The sequence below is a fragment of the Mesoplodon densirostris genome, chromosome 8 (assembly GCF_025265405.1).
Source record: "Mesoplodon densirostris isolate mMesDen1 chromosome 8, mMesDen1 primary haplotype, whole genome shotgun sequence".
NCBI lineage: Eukaryota > Metazoa > Chordata > Mammalia > Artiodactyla > Ziphiidae > Mesoplodon > Mesoplodon densirostris.
Genome location: NC_082668.1, coordinates 2,797,479 through 2,824,959, shown reverse-complemented (window position 1 = coordinate 2,824,959; position 27,481 = coordinate 2,797,479). Strand labels below are relative to the sequence as shown.

Genomic DNA, 27,481 nt, shown 5'->3' with positions numbered 1-27,481 from the left:
AAGTAAAGTGTGATAGGCATGACGCTGAAATGGTTTTCTGACCTAGATTAATGTGATGTTAAACATAAAAGTATGCTTTTTAAGAGGTGCTTTGGTACTTTCACAAAAGCAAGAAGCTTAACCTGCGGTGGGCCTGCACTTAAAATTATGTTCTGGGTAAAAAGAGAACTCACAATATTGGCAGTATTGTTGGGATTGAGGTGTTCCTTTGTTTGTTTGTTTGTTTTTAACTATTCTATAGGTATACCGTAGGGCAAGAAACAATAGGTTCTTTTTTTTTTTTTTTTTGCGGTACGCGCGTCTCTCACTGTTGTGGCCTCTCTCGTTGCGGAGCACAGGCTCCGGACGCGCAGGCTCAGCGGCCATGGCTCACGGGCCCAGCCGCTCCGCGGCATGTGGGATCTTCCCGGACCGGGGCACGAACCCGTGTCCCCTGCATCGGCAGGCGGACTCTCAACCACTGCGCCACCAGGGAAGCCCCAATAGGTTCTTTTCAAAGGAACTGAAGTCAGATTTGCTTTTACACTTCTCAGCAGCCCTAAATGCCCAAAGAAAATGGAATAATAATAGTGGTTATAGCATTTGGAGAGAAACAAATTGACCCAAGATGCTTATTATTTAGTCAGATTGGCATCTCATATGCAGAAATAATGAAAGACATACCCAGATAATGCAAGGGCTCAAAAAGTATTGCTCTTGGATTCTTCTTGGAAAAAATGATTGCCTAAAATATAGACTATCTAGATAACTAAGAGATCAAAAAAAGCAGCCCAAGCCCACCCCTCTGGAAAGGGGAAAGTAGGCCTGGCCAGTGTAGGAGCCACTGGTCAGATGCATTTGGGCACCCGGAAGTGGCTGGTCTGAACTGGAAAGTGTGCTGTAAGCTTAACAGACGCAGCGGGTTTATAGAAGTCATAGAAGGAAAGAAGACAGAAACCATCTCGTTAGTAATTTTTATATTGACTGTGTGTTGGAACAAGATTTTGGACAATGTTAATTAAAACTCTATTGAAGTTAATTTCACCTATTTCTTTCCCCTTTTTAAACGAAACTAGAAGACAATGTTAAGTTACATATGTGGCTCACGTGTTTGTAATGGGCATCCTTGGTGTGAACAAAACGAATTAAAATTGAGCATTAAAACCAGTGAAGCAAAGAGAATTTGAATGGGCTACAGAATTACATGTGAAATCCTTAAGACAGCTTTCAAAACATCAGTTGTATAGAAAAATAACACAGTAGCAGGTAGTGGGGTGGAGAGTCAAGGGAGGTCAAGTCGCACGAAAGGCGTCATTGATTCACGTTTCCTCGTCCTTCTGCAGTGTCTCTTGATTACTCAGTTCTTAATTGTAATCTAGTCAAATTTTTCAGTCTTATCCCTTATCATTAGTGCTTTCTGTGTCTTCGTTAAGAAGTCCTTGTCTCTTCTAAGGCCAGGAAGGTATTTATTCTCTTTAAGAAACGAATGCTTTGTCACGATGTTTACGTCCTTGATCCACGTGGAACTGATTTTCCTGTACTCCTGGAGGTGGAGCTCGCTTTTCTCCCCGTTTTCCCTCCTTCCCACACTGACCTGTGATACTGCCCCTGCTGTATGTGAAGGCTCTTCCCGGATTCTCTACACGAGAGGCTTGCAAACGTTTCCTGTAGAGGGCCAGTTAGTAAAGATGTGCGGCTATGAGAGCCGTGAGGTCTGTGCCCAGTACTCAACGTGGCCACTGTAGTGAAAGCAGCCGTAGACAACACGCACATGAACCTATCCATATATAAACTTTTATTTATGGACACCGAAATGTGAATTTTATAGGACTTTCATGTGTGTCACAGAGTATTATTCTTTAAATATTTTGTCAAGTGTTTAAGAAAGTGAAAGGTCACCATTCTCAGCTCATGGGCTGTATGAAAAGCAGGCGGTGGGCCAGCCTGCGGGCTGCGGGCTGTGGGCTGCACTGTCTCGCTGGCCCTGCCCTGTCCACCCTGCTTCAGTCCCTGTAGCTTTATAATAAGGCCCCACGTCTGGGAGTTTGGCTGTTACTGGCCCTTTCCACTGCCACGTAAACGTTAGAACCAGCTTCTTGAGTTCAGTGGGCATATTCATACACAAGATTCTGCATTTATTTAGCCTTCTTTTGGGTCTTTCCATAAATGTTGAGGATCTTCTCTGTAGAGGTTGTGCACATCTCTTGTTAGATTCTGTCTGGGTACTCCAGAGTTTGTTCAGTTATTGTAAGTGCTGTATGTTTAAAAACTGTTTTCTGTTTGTTGCTGGTAGGTAGGGGTGCTGTTGATTCATAACCAGCTTCCTCGATAAACGGATTATGTTCCAAATGCGTCTATTGATGCTTTTGTGTCTATGCTGTAACAGCCACTGGATACTAAGGTGGATGATACTGAGATGCAGACGGGGGGGCCTCCAGGAGGCTAAGGGACTGGTCAGCATGCAGCGGGGACTCCCACCCAGGCCTTCTGACCCCAGCCCATGTGCCACCTCGAGTCAAGGCGGCTTCACCTCCTCCTCTCCTGTCCTCACAGTTTTCTTTTTAGGGTCTAATTGCTCTGGCTGGGGTAGTAATGAAATAGTAGTAGTGAGAGTGAGCAATCTTGTTTCCTTCCTGATTTTTAATGGACATGATTCTAGAAGTTACCCCTTCCTGATACTGTTGTAGCAAAAACAAGTTGAGAAAGTACGGTTTTTCCCAGTATGGGGCTTTTATCTTGAATGGGTGTTGATTTTATTAAATGTTCTTTCCACATTGATTGAGATGATTCTATTGTCTGTTTTAATTTGATAAATGTCATTTATAGCTTTTCTCATATTAAACTATTCTTACATTCCTGGTATAAAACCAGCATTGCCATGATATGCTATCTTTTTTATCCACTGCTAGATTCTAGTTGCTGATAAGTATTTTTCCACTTATATTCATGGGTGAAATGGGCCCCTGATTTTCTTCCTCATGTGGTCTTCATCTTGTTTTTGTCCCCAGGTTAAGAATGAATTGGGGAGTGTCCTTTTCTTCTCTCTGGAAGAGATTGTAGATGATGGAATGATACATTTCTTGACAGTTTGGTGGGACTCACCTGTGAAACCATCCGAGGGTGGTGTTTCTTTTGTGGGAAAAATTTAAACTACTGCTTTTATTTTTGTATTAATTGTGGGCGTATTCAGGCTTCTATTTCTTCCTGAGTCAGTTCTGGTTATTAATTTCTTTTAAACTATCAAGCTTATTGCAAAAAAGCATTTTTAAAAAAAATTATTTTATTATTTTATTAATTTATTTTTCAGCTGCGTTGGGTCTTCGTTGCTGCGTGCGGGTTTTTCTCTGGTTATGGCGAGCGGGGGCTACTCTTTGTTGAGGTGTGCGGGCTTCTCATTGCGGTGGCTTCTCTTGTTGCGGAGCATGGGCTCTAGGTACACGGGCTTTGGTAGTTGTGGCACACGGGCTCAGTAGTTGTGGCTCGCAGGCTCTAGAGCACAGGCTCAGTAGTTGTGGCTCATGGTCCCAGCTGCTCTGTGGCATGTGGGATCTTCCCGGACCAGGGCTTAAACCTGTGCCCCCAGCATTGGCAGGCAGGCTCCCAACCACTGCACCACCAGGGAAGCCCACAAAAAAGCTTTTGATATAACTCTTAAACATCTGCTCTATTTGTAATTTAGGGTTTTTTTTTTAAATCAATAATATTACTTATTTGTGCTTTTTCCTTTTTTTTAAATCACTTTTTTTTTGAGTTTCCATTTATTTTTTTATTTTATTTTTTTAATTTTACAAATTTAATCAGTTATACATATACATATGTTCCCATATCCCCTCCCTTTTGCGTCTCCCTCCCACCCTCCCTATCCCACCCCTCCAGGCAGTCACAAAGAACCGAGCTGATCTCCCTGTGCTATGCGGCTGCTTCCCACTAGCTATCTACCTTACGTTTGGTAGTGTATATATGTCCATGCCGCTCTTTCACTTTGTCACAGCTTACCCTTCCCCCTCCCCATATCCTCAAGTCCATGCTCTAGTAGGTCTGTGTCTTTATTCCTGTCTTACTCCTAGGTTCTTGATGACATTTTTTTTTCTTAAATCCCATATATATGTGTCAGCATACAGTATTTAAATCACTTTTTACAGAAATTTGTCTGTCACTCTCTTAAAACCATCAAATTGTGGCTTTGTTGATCTTCACTTTGTATCTTTGAGTTTACTTTTTGCTGATATTTCAAGTTTTCTTTATTTCCTTCCTTCTACTCTTGGAGTTTATTCTATTTTGTTTTGTTTTGTTTTTTAATTTCTTAAGTTGGGCACTCGTTACTAGTTTTTATTTAGCCTTTAAAAAAAACCTTAATATAAACTTGTTTTATGATTATAAGTTATTTTGTTTTAGAAGTCAGTATTCGGGACTTCCCTGGTGGTCCAGTTGTTAAGACTTCGCGATTCCACTGCAAGGGGCACGGGTTCATCCCTGCTCAGGGAACTAAGATCCCGCACAGCGCATAGCGCAGCCAAAGAAAAAACAAGTCAGTGTTCATTCACTCACCAGCCATTTATTGATGGATCACCTGCCATATCCTGGGCACTGTTCTAGGCATCAAATCAGAAATGGATGTTAAATGCTATCAAATATCTTTTTGGCAACTGTTGAGATTATCATATATTAATAGAATTCCTAATGTTGAGCAATTCTTACATTGCTAAAATAACCTTTGCTTGGTCATAGACTATTATTTGTCCACTGCAGAACTATATTCAATTTACTACTATTTTAAAATAGAAGTTTGTATCTTTATTCAAGTGAAATTAACCTGGGGTGTTTGTTCGAATGTGTCTGTGTATTGTCATTAGGTGTTACGATCAAAATTATGTTGGTTTTATAAAATTCCTTTTTTTCCTGTGCCCTAGACAGTTGAAGTCAGAGGCGTGATCTGGTTCCCAGAGGTTTCCTGGAGCCTCCAGGCTGGGTGCCCTTCCTTCCTCTCAGACAGAGGTTGGTCCCCTCGGGGGCTCCTCTCCCCAGGGCTGCTATCAGAAGCAGGAGCTCACTTCTTATCTGACGACAGCTTGAGAACCAGTAGCTCGGAGCTCACAGGGTTTCCTGGTCCCCAGCTGCTGACAGTCACAGGTTCTCATGCTCTTGCCTGCGGGGCACATAGGTCGCGGGTAGCGAGGCCTGGGTAGGGGTCCTTCTCCTACACACGTGGGTCAGCTTGCCCCGCCCCCGGAAGCCCTGGGAGGGACACTGGGTGCAGCTGCCCTTCGGGGGCTCGGCGGGATCCCAGAGCTGAAGTGTGTCCCCTCTGCGCTCCCTCTGTCTGTCTGTCTGTCTGTAGGAGGTGGGGCGGGGCTGTTGTCAGGGTGTAATTAGCGGCTTGCTTTCCTGATTGCTTTCCTGCAGGCAAGCCCCCTCCTCCCCTGGGTTGTGCTGCGGGGCCGGCGGCTTCCGGCCTGGCCTCTCGCCGGGTGGCCAGTATCAGGACCTGTCACAGAAACCCCCGCTCAAGTCCCCGCTCACATGTCGCCTCTTCAGAGAGGCCTTCCCTACCTGCCGGCTACACCAGTCCTCCCCCCAGCCCCTCACCCACGAGTGTCCGACCCGACTGTTTTCTTCACGGCATCCGTGGCCACCTGGAGTTGTAGGATGTGTTTTTGGACTGACTTGAGTGCTGGAGGAGCAAAGACTAATGAGCCCCGGCATAAGAAGACTGAATTGTGCCGTCTGTGTCTGCAGGGCACCTGCAGCACTCTTGCCGCTGTCCTCAGCACCCTCAGGGTGTCAGGGACGCAGAGGCCTTTATTTGCATTTCCTTTGCTCCTCCTAGCTTTGGGCACGCTGCTTATGCTCATCACGAATTCTGCGGAATTTATTTTCTGCTGAAGACCTCTGATATCCGGGTACTTCCAGTTACAGGTTTGAGTGTTGATTTCTTCTCCATTTCACATGCCAACTGTGAAATTCACTGGGGTCATAGCCCAGTAACTGCATTTAGGGGTTAATGCTTAATTTGGGTGTGATTATTTTATCTGGTATTTTTAGAGCCATTAAATATGGTAAGAATTGAGAAGTCTAAATATGAAAAAGTAAAACTGGAGCCAGAATTATAAGGACAGATTGGAGCAATAGGCTCAATAGAAAATGATAAATATTTTAGCAAGACATTTAAAGTAGCAAATTCAATTAGTTAATAAAGGGATGGAAAGGAAAAGCAAAATAATTTAATAATCCTAATGGGCATTTCCAGAGATGATAGTGAAAAGAGAAAAGCACTTCTAAAGTATATTTCTAAACTTAGATTCATTTGCTGCCACTGCCTACATCATGGGAGGTGATTATAAAGTATAAAGTAAGTGAACTTTAGAACCCTGTATCCTTTGACATTTCCTTAAGGTTCATCTGCTCAAACAGTCTGTGCATTAGCCCTGTGCAAAGGGTCTTGTTAAATATTGATGCTGGGTCTGCCCAAACCCATAGGTCAGTCTTTGGACAGGATCCTGGTGTGGGTATGTTTAAAAACTTCCCCAGATGATTCTGATGCACAGCCAGGAATGAGACGGTGCCTTCAAGCTTCTGCGCCAGGTGGTCACTGACCCCTGGAGGGATGAGGTAGGAGTTGCTTAACCTCCACTTCTGGTTCCTGTGCACAAGGGCTGATCCCATTAAACCCTTAGAAGACCTGGGGTCAGTACTCAGGGAGGAAGGAGCCTGTCCACTCCCTCCATCCCTGGGTGGTAGCAGTGGCCTTCTTGGACCTGGCTCATTTGGGTGGGGGGGCTATGGAGCTATGGACTTGAGGCAGATCTAAAAGCATCGTCCTAACCAATAGGGAACATGCACTACCTCCTGCCTGGTGGCCTGTGTGATCCAGTTACAGCTTCTTCCTCTTGCTGACATGCAGGGAGTGGGGCCTCTTTCTCGCTGGTGCGTTTGCCCAGGTTGCTGTGTCAAGAGCAGGGAGTGTTTCTTGTTGGCCCTGGCTTGCATGAGCCTAGCCACTCCAAGCTTACTGACTTACCCCATGGATCTCCCCGCTTCCCCAAAGGTGAGATCATCCTAACAATACTGTACAGGAAATGCCTGCACACACCTTTTTAGTCTTGAGCTCCTGAGAAATCTAAATAACAAATATAGACTTGTAAAGAGATGAGAGGAATGTGAGATATCATGAAAATGACGTAAAAGGATGTTAATAACTTTGATGTCCCTGAAGATTTATTAGTTGATGCTTAAATGTGAATGCTGTAGCCATGGAGATGCCATGGAGATGCCATGGAGGTGCCATGGAGATGCCATGGAGATGCCATGGAGATGCCTTGGAGATGCCATAGAGATGCCTTGGAGATGCCTTGGATGGAAAGCAGGGGCCCTTCCTGTGAAGGTCTTCTCAGGGTTAGGTTCCTCTGAGTGCTCAGTACCAGTTTTCTCCATCTGTTGAGCCCGGTGCCTCTGGTCTGGTCATCTGAGGGTTCTCCCAGAGCCATCCGTCCTCTTCACAGAATGGCCACTGGTTTTCTTGCCTTGATGACGGGACTCAGTAGGAGGCTCGATACTTTTTCAGAATTCTGTTTCCATGGAACTTCTGGGTCAGATGGGGCAGCTTGAGCCCAAGAGTTTATCTTCCTCTCTCCTATTAGTATTTGCTTCATATACCTAGGTGTGCCGATGTTGGGTGCATATATATTTATAATGCATATGCATATATATGCATATATATTTATGGTTGTTACAAACTCTTGATGAATTGACCCCTTTATCATTATATATAATGACCTTTTTTGTCTCTTCTTACAGTTTTTGGCTTAAACTCTATTTTGTCGGATACAAGTATAGATACCCCTGTTCTCTTTTGGTTTCTAATTTTGTGAAATATCTTTTTCCATCCCTTCACTTTTAACCTATGTGTATCTTTAAAGGTGAAGTGAGTCTCTTGCAGGCAACGGGTACTTGAGTCTTGTTGTTGTTTTCTTATCCTTCCAGCCACTCTATGCCTTCTTTCTCCCGGTTTTATTGAAATATAATTGACATATAGCACTGTGCACTTTTAAGGTGTACAGCGTAATGATTTGACTTAAATATATCATGAAATGATTGCCATAACAAGTTAGCTAACATCCATCATCTCTTATAGATACAAAAAAAAAGAAATTTTTTCCTTGTGATGAGAACTGTTAGGATCTATTCTCCTAACAACTTTCATATATACTGTACAGCAGTGTTAGCTATAACCATTGTGTTGTACATCACATTCCCAGTACTTATTTTGTCTTATAACTGGAAGTTCGTACCTTTTGACCACCTTCCTCCAATTCCTTCTCCCCATCATACTGTATTTGTCTTTCTCCGCCTGATGTATTTCCCTTAGCATAATGCCCCAGGGCCTACCTGTGTTGTTGCAAATGGTAGGATTTCTTCGCTTTGTGTGGGTGAATAACATTCCACTGTGTATAACTATCTATCCATCCATCCCACAACTTCTTTATCCATTCATCTGTTGATGGACACTTAGGTTGTTTCCATGTCTTTGCTATTGTGAATAGAGCTACAATAAACATGGGGCTGCAGATGGCTCTTGGACATGGTGCTTTCATTTCCTTCAGATATGTTCCCAGAAGTGGAATTGCTGGGTCTGCTCTGTGCTTTTTGCTTGGAGAATTTAATCTATTTACATGTAGAGTAATTAATTACACTAAGTAAGGACTTAATAATGCCATCCTGTTATTTTCTGGCTGTTTTCTGATTCCCATGTTCCTTTCTTCTTCTCTTTCTGCCTGTCTTTGTGAATTCATGATTTTCCATAGTGGCATGCCTTGATTCTCTTCTCTTTACCTTTTGTGTATCTACTGTAGGTTTTTGCTCTGCTTTTTTTTTTTTTTTTTTTTTTTTGCTTTGTTTTTTTCTGAGGCTTACATAAAACATCTTATAGATATAACAGTCTGTTTTACACTGATAACAGCTTAACTTCAATTGCATACAAAAACTCTACCCTTTTACTCCCCCTTATGTTTTTGATATTGTGGTCCACCTCTTTTTATATTGTGTATTTATTAACAAATTATTGTAGCTTTAGTTTTTTTTTTTTGCGGTATGCGGGCCTCTCACTGTCGTGGCCTCCCCCGTTGCGGAGCACAGGCTCCGGACACGCAGGCTCCGGACGCGCAGGCTCAGCGGCCATGGCTCACGGGCCCAGCCGCTCCGCGGCATATGGGATCCTCCCAGACCGGGGCACGAACCCGTATCCCCTGCATCGGCAGGCGGACTCTCAACCACTTGCGCCACCAGGGAGGCCCTTTAGTTATTTTTAATACTGTTTTCCTCAAACCTTTATACTAGAGTTAAGTGGTTAATACCTCCATCACATTACAGTACTAGAGTTTTGTTGTTGTTGTTTCGTTTGGCTTTAGCAGAAATGCTAGACATGGATAAGGCTTGTGACATTTCTTCTCTGTCTATGACACTTTAGAAGGCACGATTTACACGGGATTGTCTACAGTTAACAAATATACTATTTTTGAGACTTTATGGCTTCTTATTTAATGGCCATAAATCTAAGAGTAACTATATGTCATGACATAAGAACTATGAGGTCCCATCTTGAGATTGCTTCCTTCAAGATCAGCATTTTGTTTCAGATGAAATGTTTTAAATTTGGTTAATACTACATTTCAAGAAAAATAATTGCATTTGTACATGCACCTATTTATTTATCTATTTATTTATTTTTAAAGCGAAAGCAGGTTTATTCAGGGAGATACACACTCCATAGACAGAGTGGGGGCCATCTTGGAAGGCAAGAGGCCAGTATTAGAGTATTTTGAATTTGACAGTATACTTATCTTCACCAGTGTGTTGTATATTTTCATGTTTTCATGTTACTAATTAGTGTCCTTTAGTTTCAGCCTGAAGAACTCCTTTCAGCATTTCTTATAAGGCAGATCTAGTGGTGATGAACTCCCTCAGCTTTTGTTTATCTGAGAAAGTCTTATCTCTCCTTCATTTCTGAAGGACAGCTTTGCTGGATAGAGTATTCTTGGTTGGCAGTTTTTTCCTTCATCTCTTTGAATATTTTGTCCCACTCTTTCCTGGCCTGTAAGGTTTCTGCTGACAGATCTGCAGATTGCTTTATGGGGATAGCTGGAAGTTACAAGCTGCTTTTCTCTTGCTGCTTGAAGAGTCTCTTCTTGTCTTTGACTTTTGACAGTTTCATTATCGTGCATCTTGGAGAAGATCTCCTTAGGTGAAGTTTGCTTGATGAACTGTGAGCTTCGTGAACTTGGATGTCCAAATCTTCTTCCAGATTTGGGAAGTTCTCAGCCATTATTTCTTTAAATAAGCTTTCTGCCCCTTTCTCCCTCTTTTCTTCAGGGACTCCAGTAATTTGTAGATTGCTTCTCTTGATGGTGCCCATTGATCACGTAGGCTTTCTTCACTCTTTTTCATTCATTCTTTCCCCCCAGACAGGATAATTTTGAAGGTCTTGTCTTCTACTTCACAGATTCTTCTTCCGCTTGAACCATTCTGTTGTTGGTGCTCTCATCACATTTTTCATTTCATTGGTTGTGTTATTCAGCTCCAGAACTTCTGTTTCTATCTCTTTGTTAAACTTCTCATTTTTTTCCCTATATTATTTTCCTGATTTGTTGAACTGTCTGTGTTTCCTTGCAGCTCATCGAACTTCCTTAAAATAGCAATTTTGGGTTCTTTATCAGGTAAATTGGAGCTCTCCATGTCTTTGGTATTGGTTACTGGAAGAGTATTGGTGGTGTCATGTTTTCTTGATTTTTCATGTTCCTTGAGTCTTTTTTTTGAATTTATTTATCTTATTTATTTATTTTTGGCTGCATTGGGTCTTTGTTGCTGCACGCGGGCTTTCTCTAGTTGCAGTGAGCAGGGGCTACTCTTTGTTGTGGTGTGCGGGCTTCTCATTGCGGTGGCTTCTCTTGTTGTGGAGTACGGGCTCTAGGCTTGTGGGCTTCCGTAGTTGTGGCATGTGGGCTCAGTAGTTGTGGCTCGCGGGCTCTAGAGCGCAGGCTCAGTAGTTGTGGCGCATGGGCTTAGTTGCTCCGCAGCATGTGGGATCTTTCCAGACCAGAGCTCGAACCCACGTCCCCTGCATTGGCAGGTGGATTCTCAACCACTGCGCCACCAGGGAAGCGCCTTGTTCCTTGAGTCTTATGTTGCTGTCTTCACGTTTGAAGTAGCAGCCATCTCCTCCAATCTTTACTAACTGACTTTGGGTGATAAACATTTCCACCAGCCCTGCTAGGGATTCTGAGGCTTTCTCGTCTCCTATGCATACGCTCGCTCCATGTTTCTTGCCGTTTCTTGCTCCCTCCTTCAGCAGAATTCCTCAGCTTCTGTGCCATCTCTCCGCCCTGCAGCTCCCGGCTGGGTGATGACAGCCTCCGTCTCTTTTCCCAGGAGTGGAGCTCAAGCTGCAGGTTGTGGTCTCTCTCTCCACAGACTCAGGCTGGCTCTCTGCACGTGCTCAGTAGCTGTCCATCGGAGCTTGCTCTCACCGTGTGGGGATCACACACAGGAGTGGCTGCAGGGTGGGAGTGCGTGTGGGTGAGGCATGCTGAGCGCTGGGGGGCACCCATGGGCCAGCTGGGGGTCCGTAGGTAAGGCGTCTCCAGCGGCTCGTAGGCGGACCTAGGTGGAGTCTGCAGTGGGGGTAGTAGGATCTGCATCAGTTTAGCTACCTGCCACTCTCCCAGCCACTCCGAGCCCCCAGGCATGCAGCTCATGACTCTGGATGGGGCGAGAGAGAAAGGAGCCTCTTTGGCAGCTTCCCACAGAGCTGGGGAAGCGGAGTGCCCACTCCGGCGCTCTCACTGTCCCCCTCGGGAGAAATCACAGGCCATGGTGGTCTCTCTTGGCCCTAAGCTGTTCCACTTTGGGGAGGAGTGACACCATGGGTGAAGTCAGGCTGTTTCTCTTTCCCTCTCCAATGCATCCACACTTGGATTGTTTTGCTCTGGTGGTGCGCTGGACCTCTCCGCGGAAACCTGGGTTTCCGCAGAGGCTCCCATCATGGGTGATCGCCTAAGACGGCATTCTCCAAGGGCTCCCTGCCTGCAGAGTCAGCACATCCGCTGCCTTGTGGTAGAGTCTCCAAAGCTTGGTGGCCCCCTACTCTGTGCCACAGTTGGGAGATTGTCCCCACGTGGAGATCGGAGCGAGAGTGGGCTGGCTGCCCGAGTGTCCTCCTGTCCAGCTCTGAGCCGTCCACTGCCTTTGTCCATCTCCTGAGCATGGTTGCCTCTGACATTTTGTTCTGTTTTATAGTTGTTCCCTAGTTCGGTTTCAGTTTTGTTATTTGGGCAGAATCTACTTGGTGTAGCTTAAAAGAATTGCAGAATCCTAAAAATCTCTAGCTAGAATGAATTTTAAAGATTTAAACAAAGATAAAGAAATACAAAAATAAAGGTTCATGGTTACGAATTCCTAATCTTATTTTTTTCTAAAGCACACATTTTATTATATGATTAATAGTGAAATAGAATACACTCTAGGAATGGAAACTCTATTCCCTAGTGGGTAAATATATTTTTGTCCATTTTCTTTAATAGTCAGTGTTTCTTCTTCTTTTGGGCTGCCACATCCAGGAGAGTCAGTTGTTTCAGTTAAAAGAAAACTCAAGTCAGCTGTTGTAGCATCCTTTAAACTTAGCTTACTTACCTTACATTTAATCAAGAAATTATTCTTGAACCAAATAAACCCACTACTGAGTGTGTTGTGTCTTAGGTAAAATCACTAGTGAGTGGGTTGTCTCTCAAGAATAAATGGCACATATAAAATTCAGCATCCATTATTTCTACAAGCTTGCAGTGAACGAGGGGTAGGAAGGTACCTCTGGCCACAGGCGGGAGAGTACCTGCATCAAGCAGTCAGCAACCTACACGACAGGGAGGGGCTGCAGGTGTTTCCATGGGATTCAGGAACAAGGATGTGAAATGAAACCTGGCTGAGATATTCTGGAGGGTCTAACTGGTACAAAAAGAAATGAGGTTGAATTCTGGAAGGGAGACAGGGTCACCAACATTTGAAGATGACAACAGTGTACCAAGTCAATCAACCCCCTAGAAGTTAAAACTATTTAAAAAATGTATAAGGTGGCCAGTGACAAAATAAATACACAGAAGTCAGTCCTTTTCCTGTATGTCAGCAATAACCAGTTGGAAACAATGTATATCCAGTCCCCCATCCAGAACTGGAAACAAAAATGTAAGTTTCCAAGGCATGTGTGCATTTACTAAGAATTTATAGTAACTGTATTGAGAAGCCACAGAATTTTACCAAGACACATAAAAGGTCTGGAAAACGTCGAGAGAGACATTGTGTTTCTGGGTGGAAACTCAGTATTACAGAGATGTCCCTTCTCTCAAGTTAACTTGTCAGTTTAATGCAATTCCAGTAAATATTCAACGGATGTTTTGGAATTTGGCAGGGAATATTCTGAAGTTTTTCGGAAAGCATAAGTATATGAGAATAGCCTTTCATAAAAATGTTTGAAAGGGCCAGGTTTAGGCCAGCAATGTCGTATTCTTCACTTAGTTTCATTACTCTAAGTAGAGACGGCGTCACTTTAGCTGGGGCTCTGAGCTCCACATTTCCCGGCTGCCTGCTTTGTTACTGTCGGTTTGCTCAGTGCTCCATGTGACAAGGTGATTTTTTAAATTCTTCCCATTTTCAGGTCCGTCTGAAAGGCCAGGCTGAAGGTACGTCTTCTCTGTTCTGTGCAGTAACCTTTGGCTTCAGCCACAGGGACCGCACGCCAAGCCTCTGTACTCTTATCTTAACACACCAGCCTTCCGAGAGGGTTCCTCGTTCCTTTCCAAGGACATGAATGTTTGTAGAAGTAGCTAACATTTAAGGATCTTTTGATTTCTCTCTGCACCAGGTTCTAGGTGGTTCCTTATATGCATTTCTTCTCCTGTGGAAGCTTACCCATCGGATATTCTCCGTCGTAGACAATGTAATAATTATAACAACAGCTGACATTGATAGAGCACTTACTATCCCTAAGGAATTGCATACATCACTTCATTTAATCCTCACAGTAATTTATGAGATAGGTGTCATCCCCATTTTCTAGGTTAGGAAACTGAGGCACAAGAGTTATCTTGCCCAAGATTACGTAGACACTCACACAGGTAGGACATCAGTGAACCTCACACTATATAGCTTCTCATACATACGTTCTAAAAGCTTCCTGCTCGTGTTTATTTCTTATCTGTAGTGGCTGCAGTGAGCAGATTTTACCAGCTGGGAGGTTTTTTTAACAACATGTCCCTGACTTGGACCGGCGGTTTTCTCTCTGCTGCCAGTGTTCAGTAGTTATACCTGCAGCTGTCAGATTGTGGAAGTGCCATCGCAGTCGATGTTCTTATATGTGCACAGAAGTAAAATACTGGCTTGTGAAAAATATTTGATATAAATTGGTACAACCACTTTGGACAACTGTGTGACACACGTACCCGTTGACCCAGCAGTGCCACTTCTTGTTGCATGCCGTGGAGAATCCTGTGCCCGCGTGTATTGGGACAAATGTATCAGATTGTTCCGAGTTGCCTTGTTTGTCCTGGCCCCAGACCAAGAATCACCCAAGTGTCCACCAGCAGTGGAGTGGTTGGATAAATCATGGTGTATTCATATGATGACATAACCATTCAGCAATGCAGATGAACAGAATGCGTGTGCTCGTAACTGCATGGTTGATTCTCAAGTACAGCGTTGAGCAACAGAGGCCAGCACATGCAGAGACATGTGTGATTCCATTTGTCCCGTGCACGTAGGACAGGCACATGGGTCAGCAAACAGCAGAGCCCGTCATGCAGACCCGAGATTCGAACACCAGGGACGGCAGACTGACAGTGACCTTGGGCTTTGGGGACCCTGGCAGGGTTTGCTTTCCTCACCCAGATGATGGCTGCAGGTGTCACTTTATCATTTTGTTAAACCGTTCATTTATGTCTTAGGTGGTTTTCTGTGTGTGTGTAAAGGTTAAAGTGTTTGATTCCAGACTGTTTTACTGTGCGTTCAAGATACCAGTTTGACCCACACTAGAAATGAAGGTGTGGTTTACAGAGAAGTTTGGTGATGGGATATTTCTGGATGAACAGGACGCTTGGAATCATTATTCTGTGGGTCTCTGCTTTACTCATGTAACTTGGATGCAGGCATTCCTCGGTTTACGAAGAAAATGAACTTTTGACAGGCTGTATATAAATCGCTTCCTGAAGTCATGGGAGAGTATGTTATTTAAAGCAAATACTCACACTCTTTGATTTATTACCCCCCTCCTCAATGAATCAGGCCTTTGTTTATTGGGTTGGCTTCACGTAGGGTAGAGCTCTGCTCAGGAGTGTCCGTGACCCCTCAGATCAGCGGCAGAGTGGAGGGCAGTGTCGTACCCCAGGTCCCGCTTCTGAGAGACTTCTAGCAGAACCTAAGGGTCAGGCGTCCAAGCATTTTAACAATGGTACTTTTTTGCCCTGAAGCATTGTAATTGAAATTTAAAGAAACAAATCTCGGAGGTCAGCAGTTTTTATGTGTATGACTTATAATAATAAATCATTATAAATTTAAAAAGCACTATAAACATAAATGCCCACAGTTCTGGGGACAAGTGTGTGTGTGGTAAATGCAAATAATATTAAGTCCCAGGAGTAACCGTTCACCTGAAAACTCTTGGAAAGTCACTTTTTCTGAAGCACGCGTGCGAAGTGGCCGGCCAGACGCTACCAGCTGAGCAGACATTCTGCAGCCTGCAGCAGGCGGAGGGCCGGCCAGGCCGGAGGGCGGGCGGGTGTGCGTGCCCTTCTGTGTCACCTGTAGCAGCTGATCCCGTGGCAAGCCACACGCAGGAGCTGCAGATCTCCGAGCTCAGCACTGCAGTCTTCCGGTAAAGATTTTTAAGGGCTAATTTCATGGTTTGGGTTATTTATAAAGTGGCAATGGGGAAGGGGATGTGTCGGGAAGGAAGGCAAATGATTTTTTGGTGAAAGAACTTGTCTGCCTGAAGCTGGGCATACAGCTTGTCGGTTGGCGTTGACAGTACATCAGCGTACCTGTCAGCCTTTCGCCTTGCCTGGAGCGGCAGCGGCGCCGGCACTGAAGCAGGAACTCGCCTGCTCCCCCTGCAGGCCTTGCGGCTTTGTCCTTCATGGTGGATAAATTCATGATAATGGTTACCGTTTACTGAGGGCTTACTCCGTGCAATGCACTGAGCTGCTTATTTTATATTACCCCACTTAATCCGACCTGCAGGGTAAATATTATTACTTCCGTTTTGTGGCGAGGAAACGGAGGTACAGAGAGGTCACATCAAGCTCCCGAGGCCGTAAAGGTGGGAGACAGTGAGGCGGGCTGGGACCGGCTTGGGCCCTGCAGAGCACACGCTCCCGACCGCTCGCGCCTTGCCCACAGGCCTTCCTGTGTTCTAGGCGGTTTTAGGTGCTATTTTGGGTCATGATACAGTTTTGTTATTTTTTGCTCTTCCGTTTTCAAAAATTAAGCATATTTCATGTGACTAATTCCTGTGTGGTGATACGGTGGTGGATTCTCCAATTCTACCGTACATATTAAAAGTCTATAAAAACAAGGCTTTATAACTGTTGTATTTGTCTGGAAAGTTGTTGATATAGCAGTAGAAGCTATGCGTAAATCAGAGGCTGTCGTCAGTGGAGTGTGCTTTTAAAGCACATAATCAGTGCTTGACTTATCCACCCCACCTGCCACTTTAATTTAAGTGAAAGTTTGAAAAATGCCAGAATTTTGATATTTTGCAGCAATAATAAAAGCCTCTCCTGACTATCATAATCCAAGCCCAAATGTATCTTGTTTAAAATTCTTAGGCTCTTAAAAGTAAAATTATGACTTTTAAGATTAGTGTTCCTGGGCTTCCCTGGTGGCGCAGTGGTTGAGAGTCCGCCTGCCAATGCAGGGGACATGGGTTCGTGCCCCGGTCCGGGAAGATTCCACATGCCGCGGAGCGGCTGGGCCCGTGAGCCATGGCTGCTGAGCCTGCGCGTCTGGAGCCTGTGCTCCGCAACGGGAGAGGCCACAACAGTGAGAGGCCCGCATACCGCAAAAAAAAAAAAAAAAAAGCAAGATTAGTGTTCCCAATCCTGTTTGGTTCTGTGCCACAGAAACATGAAGAATTTTGACAGATGACCCCTTATTGTCTTCATCCACATCGGGACTTGCCAGTTTGGCAAGACGTTGTGCCTGTTAGTCTCCATCCTAAGCTCTATGCCCTAAACAGTTTTGTGTTAGAGACAACATGATGCCAGATACATAAGAATTACTTAATAATCATTATGAGTGGGTTTAAATAGAATTTTAAATGTCTCAACTAAGTAGTCAATATAATAAAGACAACACAGTTTTTCCTGGGAAGTCGTTTGTCATTGTATTGATTCATTTTAGTCACTTAGCATTTTAATTTAAAAGCATTTTTGTAGCTACTACCTTTTTTCTTTAATTAAACTTATTTTGAGATAACTGTAGATTCAAATGCAGTTGTAAGAAATAATAGAGAGATCCCAGGGACGTCTTACTCAGTTTTTCTCGCTGATAACATCTTACAAAACCAAGTGCAGTATGACTCCCAGGATGCTGACCTTGATACAGTCAAGATACAACATCTCCATCATCACAAGGATCCCTCTTGTTGCCCTTGTATAACCACAATCCACCCTCTACCTTCCACCCCACCCCGTCCTGAACCCCTGGCAACCACTAATCTCTTCTCCGTTTTTATAGTTTTATCATTTTAAGAATGTTATATAAATGGAATCGTGCAGCATGTGTTTTTTTTTTAATTTTAAAATTTTTATTTAGTTTTGGCTGTGTTGGGTCTTCGTTGCCGCGTGCGGGCTTTCTCTAGTTGTGGCGAGCGGGGGCTACTCTTCATTGCGATGCGCAGGATTCTCATTGTGGTGGCTTCTCTTGTTGCGGAGCACGGGCTCTAGGCGCGCAGGCTTCAGTAGTTGCAGCACACGGGTTCAGTAATTGTGGCTCACGGGCTCTAGAGCACAGGCTCAGTAGTTATGACACATGGGCTTAGTTGCTCCACAGCATGTGGGATCCTCCTAGACCAGGGCTCGAACCTGTGTCCCCTACATTGGCAGGCAGATTCTTAACCACTGCGCCACCAGGGAAGCCCGCAGCATGTAAGTCTTGAGACTGGCTTTTTTCACTCAGCATAACTCTCTCAAGGTCCATCCAGGTTGTTGTGTGAATCAACAGTTCATTCCTTTTTTATTGCCAAGTAGTATTCCATGATACAGATGTAGCATAGTTTATTTAACTACTCACTCCTTGAAGGGCATCTGGGTTGTGTCCAATTTTTGGCTCCTTTGAATACAGCTTCTGTAAACATACCTATACAGGTTTTTGTGTGAACATGTCTTTTCTTCTCTGGGATCAGTGCCCAGGAGTACAATTGCTGGGTTGTATGGCAGTTGCATGTTTAGCTTTTAAAGAAAGTGCCAAATGGTTTTCCAGAGCAGCTGTACCATTTTACATTCCCACCATCCGTGAATGAGGGATCCAGTTTCTCTGCGCCCTTCCCAGCATTTTGTGTGGCCGCTGTTTTTTGTTTTAAACATTCTGATAGGTGTGGAGTGTTACCTCATTGTGGTTCTGATTTCCATTTCCTTAATAGGGAATGATTTTGAACATCTTTTCACATGCTCGTTGGCCTTCTGTATATCATCTTTGGTGGAATTTCTGTTCTTTTGTCCGTTTTCTAATTTGACTGTTTGCTTTTTTTGCTGTTTTGACTTTTGAGAGTTTTTACATCCTAGGTACTTGTCCTTCACCAGGGCTGTGGTCTGAACATACGTCCCCTCACCCTCTAGGCTGTCTTGCATGCTCTCAACAGGGTTTCTTGCCCAGCGACAGTTTTTACTTCTGATGAAGTCCAGCTTATCAGTTTTTCCTTTAATTGATCATGCTTTCGGTGTCAAGTCAGAACTCTTTGCCTGGTCCCTAAATCCCAAGGATTTTCTTCTAGCTTTTTTTCTAGAAGTTTTATAGTTTTCTGTTTTACATTTAAGTCTGTGATCCATTTTGAGTTAATTTTTGTACAAGATGTGAGACTTAGATCAAGGTTCATTTTTCCCTGTGGATGTCCAGTTGCTCCAGTGCCTTATGTTGACAGGCTGTGTTTCCCCCACTGGATTGCTTGTGCACCATCGTCAAAAATCAGTTGGGCATATTTGTGAGGATCTGTTTCTGGATTCTCTGTTCTGTTCCATTGATCTGTGTGTCCATCCTGCCAGTACCACCCTGTCTTGATTACTGTAGCTATCTGGGAAGTCCTGAAATTGGGTAGCCTGATTCTTCCCTCTTATTTCTTCTTTTTCAAAATGTTTTAGCTATGCTAGTTCCTTTGACTTTCTATGTAAGTTTTAGGATAATCCTGTCCATGTCTACAGAGAATTTGGGATTTGGGTAGGAATTGTATTAAACCTATATATCAATTTGGGGAGAATTGACATCTCTACTATGTTGAATCTTGCAATTGATGAACAGCGTATGGCTCTCTCTTTTTAGATCTCCTTTGATTTATTTCATCCACATTGTGTAGTTTTCAGTATACAAGTTCTATACATATTTGGTTAGATTCACACCTAGTATTTCTTTTTTTGGAGCAATTATAAATGGCATTGTATTTTTAAATTTGGTATCCGTGTGTTCATTGCCAGTAAATAGGAACACAGTTGATTTTTGTATGTTTATCTTGTATCCTGCAACCTTGCAGAGCTCACTTATTAGTTCTATGAGCTTGGCCTTTTATTTGTAGTCCTGTGTACTTAACACTTTCTGTGTGCCAGGCATTATGTTAAGGCTTTCCGTGTGTTTGCCAAAGGCCAGGACGTGGTGGGGCTAGGATCTTGACTCATAACTTACTTATTCACTTCATCTGTTCATTTGGCAAATATTTAAGGAGCACTTATATGGACCAGATGCAGGGTTCCTGCCCTCCTGGGGTGTATGGTCTGAAACCGGAATTAGAAGTGACCCAAGCGGTTATCTAACTTAATAAAAGAAGTTTAAAAATAAAACGACGTTGATTAATTATAGCCTAATGCATCTGACTCATAGTGTCAGTGGGTAAAGCAGGGAGCTTTAGTCAGCCTGTGTGGAGTGGGGGCACCCAGGGGGGACTCGCTAAACATTGTTCATTTCCCCAGGAAAGGTTTCCCAACCCAAACTGCTTGTTGATTCTTACATCAGTTTTTAAAATTCAGAGACGTCTGTGGTAAAACCTCATATGAAGGGAATTAAATATTGCTTGTCAAAGAGCCCAAGGACTCCTGGCCAAAACTGCATGAAGCTCCTTGGTCACCTCCATCGTCACCTCCTTCACCTGCTGTGCCTGAGCCCCTCCCCCGCCGACCCTGCACCCTCGATGCCCTCCGGGGCCCCAGGCCCCATCACCTCCGCACCGGCCAGCCCAGGCCAGCCCTCCTCGACCTCACCTGCTGCCCCCGCGCTGCCGTTGGCCGCGCCCTCCGTCCGCACACCGCACCTCCCTCTCTCCACCTCGCGGCCCTCCTCTCCTCGGCTGGCGGCTGCCCTCCTCTGGCCTGGCAAGCTGGGTTGCAGAGTCATTTAAGCTGGGAAGGTGGTGCATCAAGGAGTGAGATGCAGGGCCAGGTCCCCTTCCCGCCAGACGGTTTGGGAAGATCATCAGTGGCCCTGCCTGAGCTTTTGTAACAATAGCGGCAGTAAGTTTCTGGTCAGTTGGGAAATGAAAATCTTACTCTACAGAAATGTGCCCCTCGGACAGCCTTCCAGGGACAGGCCCTTACGGGGCGCTGCTGACGTGCTCACACAGGGCTTGGCACCCCAGGGTCACTGCTGGCCTAGCCTCACGGTCACAGGCGTGAAGCAGTATCCCATAGCCCGGTGGGTCCCGAACCGGCACTGTCCCCATGCCCATGCCCCTTCCGCCCTTAGCAGGCCCTGTCCTGCCTTAGGAGTGAGGGTGTTGCTCTCTCTTCATTCTCTTCCCACTGACTGTAGGAGAAACTGCTCGTCTTTGAGTCGGCGTGGAAGAAGGAGAAGGACATAGTCTCCAAGGAGATAGAGAAGCTCCGTGGGTCCATCCAGACCCTGTGCAGGAGCGCACTTCCCCTGGGCAAGATCATGGACTACATCCAGGAGGACGTGGATGCCATGCAGAAGGAGTTGCAGCTGTGGTACAGCGAGAACCGGCAGCATGCTGAAGCCCTGCAGAAGGAACAGAGGTGGGGGGCCGGGACGGGGGAGAGCCGGGGAGGGGGAAAGCCGGGGGGGGGGGGGTGGGGGCGGGGAGCCGGGGCGGGGCCCGCAGCCCAGGGGGAGAGCTCCCGAGAGCCCACGGCCTCTCGACCCTCTCTTTCTTACCTCCTCCCCTCCCCCGAAGGAAACACGTTTCTTTTTCGTTCATAGCATAACGTGCATTTCTTTGTGGCCGTTAGAGGAGATCTGCAGTCAGTGTTCAAAAACGAGATTTAGACATTAAAACAAACTGCACACTTTGCAGTTTGGATACCATATTTTTCATGTATCTTATCGAAATCCCCAAAGCTTTGTGACTGTAATTTGAAAGTATTTTAATTTTTCACTCTAAAAGAGTACGTTTATGTTTTTACCCTTTTTCTTTGGATGCAATGACTAATTCCCTTTTGTTGCCTTCCACGGTTTTAATTAAGAAGCAAATGTAAAATGTGAAAGATATTTATGAGCCCCTGGCTTTGCTTTCCGTCAGCATCACAGACTGTGCCCTGGAGCCCTTGGAGGCGGAGCTGGCGGAGCTGGAGCAGCTGGTCAGAGACCAGCAGGACAGGATCTGCGCAGTGAAGGCCAGTATTCTGACGAATGAAGAGAAAATTCAGAAAATGGTACATAGTATCCATTTGAGTTCCAGAAGTTGAAAGCTCAAACGTCTCAGAGACTAAAGGTCGTCTTCAGTTTGCACGTACAGAGGAGGCTAGAACATCGTTACTCCTTAAATTGCCATTCGGAGACAATGAACCGTTTACAATGTTATCCAACTAATTTTCAGAGCTTTACAGCTTGAGGCATATTCAGTGTGTGAAAGACCATGTGTTCCTACCTTCTTCCGCTAGAATCCTTGCTAGTTATAAATAGCTCTTGCAAATGCCTGTGTGAGAAGTTTCTCTACTAGGCTGTTCAGTTCGGTGCCAGGTTCTCCAGCAGGGAAGTGGTGCTGACACAGCCAGGGATGCCGGCGTCCGTGAGTTCAGACTCTGAGTCTAGTGACAGGTCTTGCGTGAGTCAAGCACTGAGTGAAGGATGGCTGTACATTTTGATAGGAGCTTCATAAATACAATGAAGCCTGAAAATGAATGAATTCTATTTTTAGCTCATTTCCACTTGCAAAGGATGAATTTCGGCCCATATCTTTATAAGGTACGCGTGAACTTTAATTTTTAACCTCTTTGTAATTGCATACACGTTATGTACTTTTCTTACTGGTCCCTTTTATCTTTTGCTTATATTTCCAGCCCTTAAAGTTCATACATTGAAAAAGGAGACTTGAGTATGGCCTTCATGGACGTCATCTGGACATGAGATTGTCCCAGGCTGTATCCTCACTTTCTTCAACATTTTGCCCCTGGGTTTTTGCCCCGTGCACACTTGTGTCACTTGCCTCGTTCTCTCCAGAAGAGGGGCTTGCTCTCCAGGGCATCGGCATCATGCCTTTTCCTTTGCACAGGTGTAAGCACCTGTGCACCTGAGAGACAGGTAGCTTAGGGAAAACTGCAAAAGGAAGACTTAAAAGGATACATGGATTTGCAAAATTTTTTAATGTTAGCATTTTTTTGGAAATTGTTTTTTTAAAGCAAAAGTTTTTGTTTTTTGTTTTAAACATGGTTTATATTTAGTTTTTCACTGCATATAATATTGTAGATACTTACTAAAGTCTTCAATTTGTATATAAAGAATTTCACTGTTTGGAGACATACTTACGGGTCTTAAGGTCTGGGTCCTGATACTTTTATTTCTAGACACTGTATTTATTATGTAACCCAAGGAGGGCCATTTACAGTGTTAGAATTTGCCTGAGAAAGTTTTGTTTCTTTAAAAGACTAGCACAGGGCTTCCCTGGTTGAGAGTTTGCCTGCCGATGCAGGGGACACGGGTTCGTGCCCCGGTCCGGGAAGATCCCACATGCCACGGAGCGGCTAGGCCCGTGAGCCATGGCCGCTGAGCCTGCGCGTCCGGAGCCTGTGCTCCGCAATGGGAGAGGCCACAACAGTGTGAGGCCCGCGTACCGCAAAAAAACAAAACAAAACAAAACAAAAGACTAGCACAAATGGCATGGTTAAGTTTTTCTTAGTGTAATTTCCAAAATAAATCTGTTACAAAGGTAGTTCTGTGATTTTCGAAGCTGAGTAAGTTCAAGGTCAGATTATTAAGTGCCGTCGTGAAACATTGGTCTTCTTCTCCTTTCTGTAGTTTACCATAAAATTCAGTTTGGCGAGGCTCCACTAATGCAGCACTGGCGGCGGGGAGGTGTGTCAGTCCCCAGCCCTTCACATGCTCATAGTCTCTTTTCCACTGACTTGAATGGCAGCCACCATCCTAAAGGGACCCTGTTTTGCTTCAAGTGAAGGTGTCTACCTTTAATGAATTTGTACATAAGACTAGAGATTTTGTGTTGCAAAAAATTGCATACATTGTATGTGAGTAAAATTTCGTATGAAGTAGTCTCTCAAATTGTATCATAAAATTTATTTTTCTTTTATACATAAATCATTAAAAATAATCAGATATTTTTTCTATCAGTGTATGGGTTGTGCAGTTCAGTTCACACCTGGAAAAAAGCATTTGTAAGCATTTGGATTTTTTTTTAGTTTTCAAATGTGTGCAGTTTGTTTTTCTTTGAAGAAAGTTCAGGGAAATTTATATTTTCACTTTTTGTGACACCCCTTTTCTGTATAAATTGAAGTCTTATATATGGCAGTTAAGCATTTATCAGAAATTTTAAGACCATTCAGGAAGTTTTAGAAAGTCTCTGCATGTAGTTATTACTGTATCTTAGCACAAACGAATTAAATCCTGTTATTAATTATTTTGATAGAATGCACAAATGGGATTATTAAGTGTTTTTCTCTGCTTTGGCTTGTAAGTTTTCAAGAAGTACTGGAGTCATACTTCAGAAATTTTAATTTAAGGGACTTCCCTGGCGGTCCAGTGGTTAGGACTCTGTACTTCCACCGCAGGGTGCACGGGTTCAGTCCCTGGTGGGGGAAAAACTAAGATCCCGCATGCTGCGTGGTGCGGCCACAAAAAAAAAAAAAAAAAAAGAAATTTTAATTTAAAAGTTGAGCTGACATATTTATATTTAAAGGAAATACATAAACCTTTGAAAAAATAACAAGACTAAAATTTGAGCTTTCTACTTTGATATTCATGCTTATTTTTCTTCTCAATAAGCAACTTAAAAAATGATAACTGGAATCTGTGAAGAGAGATGATGTTATTTAGTGACAATATAAGTGCAGTTTAGGATTGTGGGGGTGGTCTGGAATTCTCAGTCTCTTGACAAGTGCCCCTGAAATATTCCCAGACTTCTTTTCCAAGCTGCCCTGAACTGACCGGGATGTGTCTTCTGCTGACTTGCGCAGCCCTGGGGCACAGCCCTGGGGCGAGAGGAGAGGTGGCTGGACCTTTACCAGCTTGCTGTCACCAGTCGCAGGCTTAGGACGACCAGTCTGCTTGAGTTCCCACAAGAATCGGGTTCAGGATGAGGCCGCACGCAGGACCCTGTGCTCAGGCGGCCGCCCTGAAGGACGGGTTTCCGCACAGACCCAGACCCCCTCCCGGCTCCGCGGGGTCTTCTGCCTGCCCCCAGGAGCCCACCGCCCGAGCTGGGAGAAAGCCCCAGGCCCGTCCACTCCCGGGGTGAGCTCTTGCCGTGGCGGGGCTGTGTTCACCTCTATCCTGTGATGCACTTCACTAATCAAAAGGCCTCATGTTTTCCTAAAAAGTGTTCGGGTGAGTACAGTTCACACAAGCTCTGCAGGAGGGCGGAAGGAGTCCCCTGGAAGAGTCCCCTTCTGCCGCTTATGTGTGTTTTCATAAAGGGAGTTTGGGAAGGACTTTTTTTTCTTTTAATTCAGTGAGAGAAATGACATTTAAATGGCTTTTTAAGCTATAAAACTAGTGTTTAAGTCCATATTTAGAGCTGAGTTCCAGATTGATTATCATCTTCTTAAACCAAGCAAGTTGGTCTTTCTGGTGAGAAAATGGGGTTCAGGGACTTCCCTGGCTGACCAGTGGTTAGGGCCCCGCGCTTGCACTGCCGAGGGCGTGGGTTCAGTCCCCGGTCGGGGAACTAAGATCCCACAAGCTTCGTGGTGCAGACCCCCCGCCCCCCGCAAAAAACCGAAAACGGGGTTCAGAAGGAAGTCAAGGCCTAGGTCACGGAGGCTGTGCCGGCCAGCCGAGGCGCAACCAGGGCTTTGTAAGCGAGTGCGGTGGGTGCGCTCGGTGTGCGAGGTTCCCCGGCAGCCCCGCCCTCTGCCCCCGGCACCGCCGGCTCAGCACACCCCGCATGCGCGCGGCCGGCGAATCGGGGCAGCTCGGAGGGCGCTCCGCCCGCACCAGTTTTCAGCCACAGCTTGTCGGCTAATTCACAGCATCTGTCCTGTTCCGCACTGCACTCTCGGACTTCCCGTTCTGTTCTCGGAAAAGGCTCTTAGCATTGCTGTCGCCGTGACGTAACAAACCAAAAAACACTTAGGTCCGCCGTTTACGGACCCCGTCAAAGCCAGCACTTTGCCGGGTGATGGTGGCCAGCGATCGCGGGCCTCGCTTGCCGGACCCCGGCCTGAACGCCAGTTGCGCGGTGCCTCTTGCGCCCTCCTGTACTTGGGGCGCGACGCGCACCCCCCGGGAGCGGAGCCATAGCCCTGATCTGCTCAGGACGGTGGCAGCCGTGCCTTTTCTTGAGGCATAATTATTAATACCTCCCTTCCCCGCCTGCAGGAGGGTCCTGGTTTGGATGACAAATGACCTTCTCCCTCTCCCTATTTGATACCTAGGAGTGGTGACACATGGCCGTGAAGGGTGACGGGGCCCCTCTGAGCGACAGGAGAGCCGTGTGGGTCCCACTGTCGCCACATCTCTGCCGTAGGTCAGGGGCCGTTCGTGACGCGTCCACACTGCAGACAGGTGACAGGGCCTCTGCTTGCCCGCGGCGAGACGTGGACGTGTGTCTTGGCTTCATGACTGTTGCAGGGCCTTCCCCAAAGGCTCCCGTGTGAGCTGGCGTTGCCTGAAGGGAATCGCAGGGGGCCTGTTGGACGCCCTTCCAGCTGTCTGGATGGAGCTCCAGGAGGTTGGTCTGTGCCGTGTGCAGCTGGCATGACCTTGACCGGGAAGGACAGAGGCCCTGGAGAACCTCCCCAGGCCGCGGCAAGATGGGACCAGGCTGACCCTGCTTGGAGAAGAGCGGCAAGAGGAACCCTGGGGCTCCTGGCACCGCAGTCAGGACGCGCTGGGCGCGCGGAGACGCCCCCCCACCTCGGGCGTTCCGTGGTGAAGCCGGCACAGCGCAACCTCAGGGGGTGCCCGTGGAGGCGAGGCCCGGCTGGTCCGCGTGGACGGCGGGGCTGGGCCATGTTCCCACGGAGCCCGGCGTGACACCCGATGACAGTGTTACATGTAAATGTCTTTTTAAAAAAGAAAATGACCGTTAACTGCTCTCACGTATCAGTATTCTTAGTCATTCCACATTTTTGTATGTGGCATAACTATAATTTTAAAAATATGTCTTCCATATTTTTATTTAAAGTGCTTTTTTAAGAAATAGGTTATATATTAACATGGATCAATAATCTTAAGTGATGCCGAAGGTTTGCACCGAGCCGCCTCCGCCTTCTCATCCCTGTCTGCACTGTTTCTTCTTGCCCCTGTAGGCAGCCTCTTTTATTAGATTCTCCTTTATCTCTCTGTTTCTTTAGGGAAATACGAATACATATTTTTATACTCCCACAACACACAGTATCGCGAAAGGTAGAATGCTATATATATGCCATTCTGCATCTTGGTTTTAAAAATTTTCCCAAATCCTGGGGACTGCACCCTGCCAGTCCCTAGAGGCCATCGTCATTCCCTGCAGAGCTGTGCGGAGTGTCCCGAGGACGTGCCCGGTGCATGCGGCCCAGCTCCCTGTTGCTGGCCTTGGGTGGTTCCCAGCCTTGTGCAGTGACCAACCTTGTTTTGCTTCGTTTCTTACATGTGTGTAAGAAACGGCAGGTGTGTCCGTGGATGGACCCCCAGAAGTGAGGTTGCCGGGTTGCTGGGTAGACGGACCGTAATGTCGGCACCTCCGCTTCAAGGCGATGGTCGTGGGCTGTGCTGTTTGGTCTCCCACCAGCACAGGTGCAGGCGTGTCTGCTTCGCCACAGCCTTTCCAGCAGCGTATTGTCACACGTTTGGCCTTTTGTTACTCTGACAGGTGAGAAAG

The 27,481-nt window shown here is 45.6% G+C and overlaps 1 protein-coding gene across 15 annotated transcripts in view; it reads left to right on the top strand.

Annotated features, from left to right (window-relative positions):
• Positions 1-24,121, top strand: part of TRAF3IP1 (TRAF3 interacting protein 1) — a 68,582-nt gene extending 44,461 nt beyond the window's left edge. For 5 of the 15 annotated variants that reach the window (XM_060106320.1, XM_060106315.1, XM_060106318.1 and 2 more), the window contains 2 exons: positions 21,022-21,245; positions 21,749-24,119. In XM_060106320.1, the coding sequence (XP_059962303.1) occupies positions 21,022-21,245; positions 21,749-21,914 (390 nt within the window). In that variant the 3' untranslated portion in view covers positions 21,915-24,119. Of the gene's footprint in view, positions 1-21,021; positions 21,246-21,748 lie in introns of all 15 variants that reach the window. The other 10 variants (XM_060106323.1, XM_060106321.1, XM_060106322.1 and 7 more) reach the window with 5 other exon arrangements.
• Positions 24,122-27,481: the final 3,360 nt, after the last annotated feature.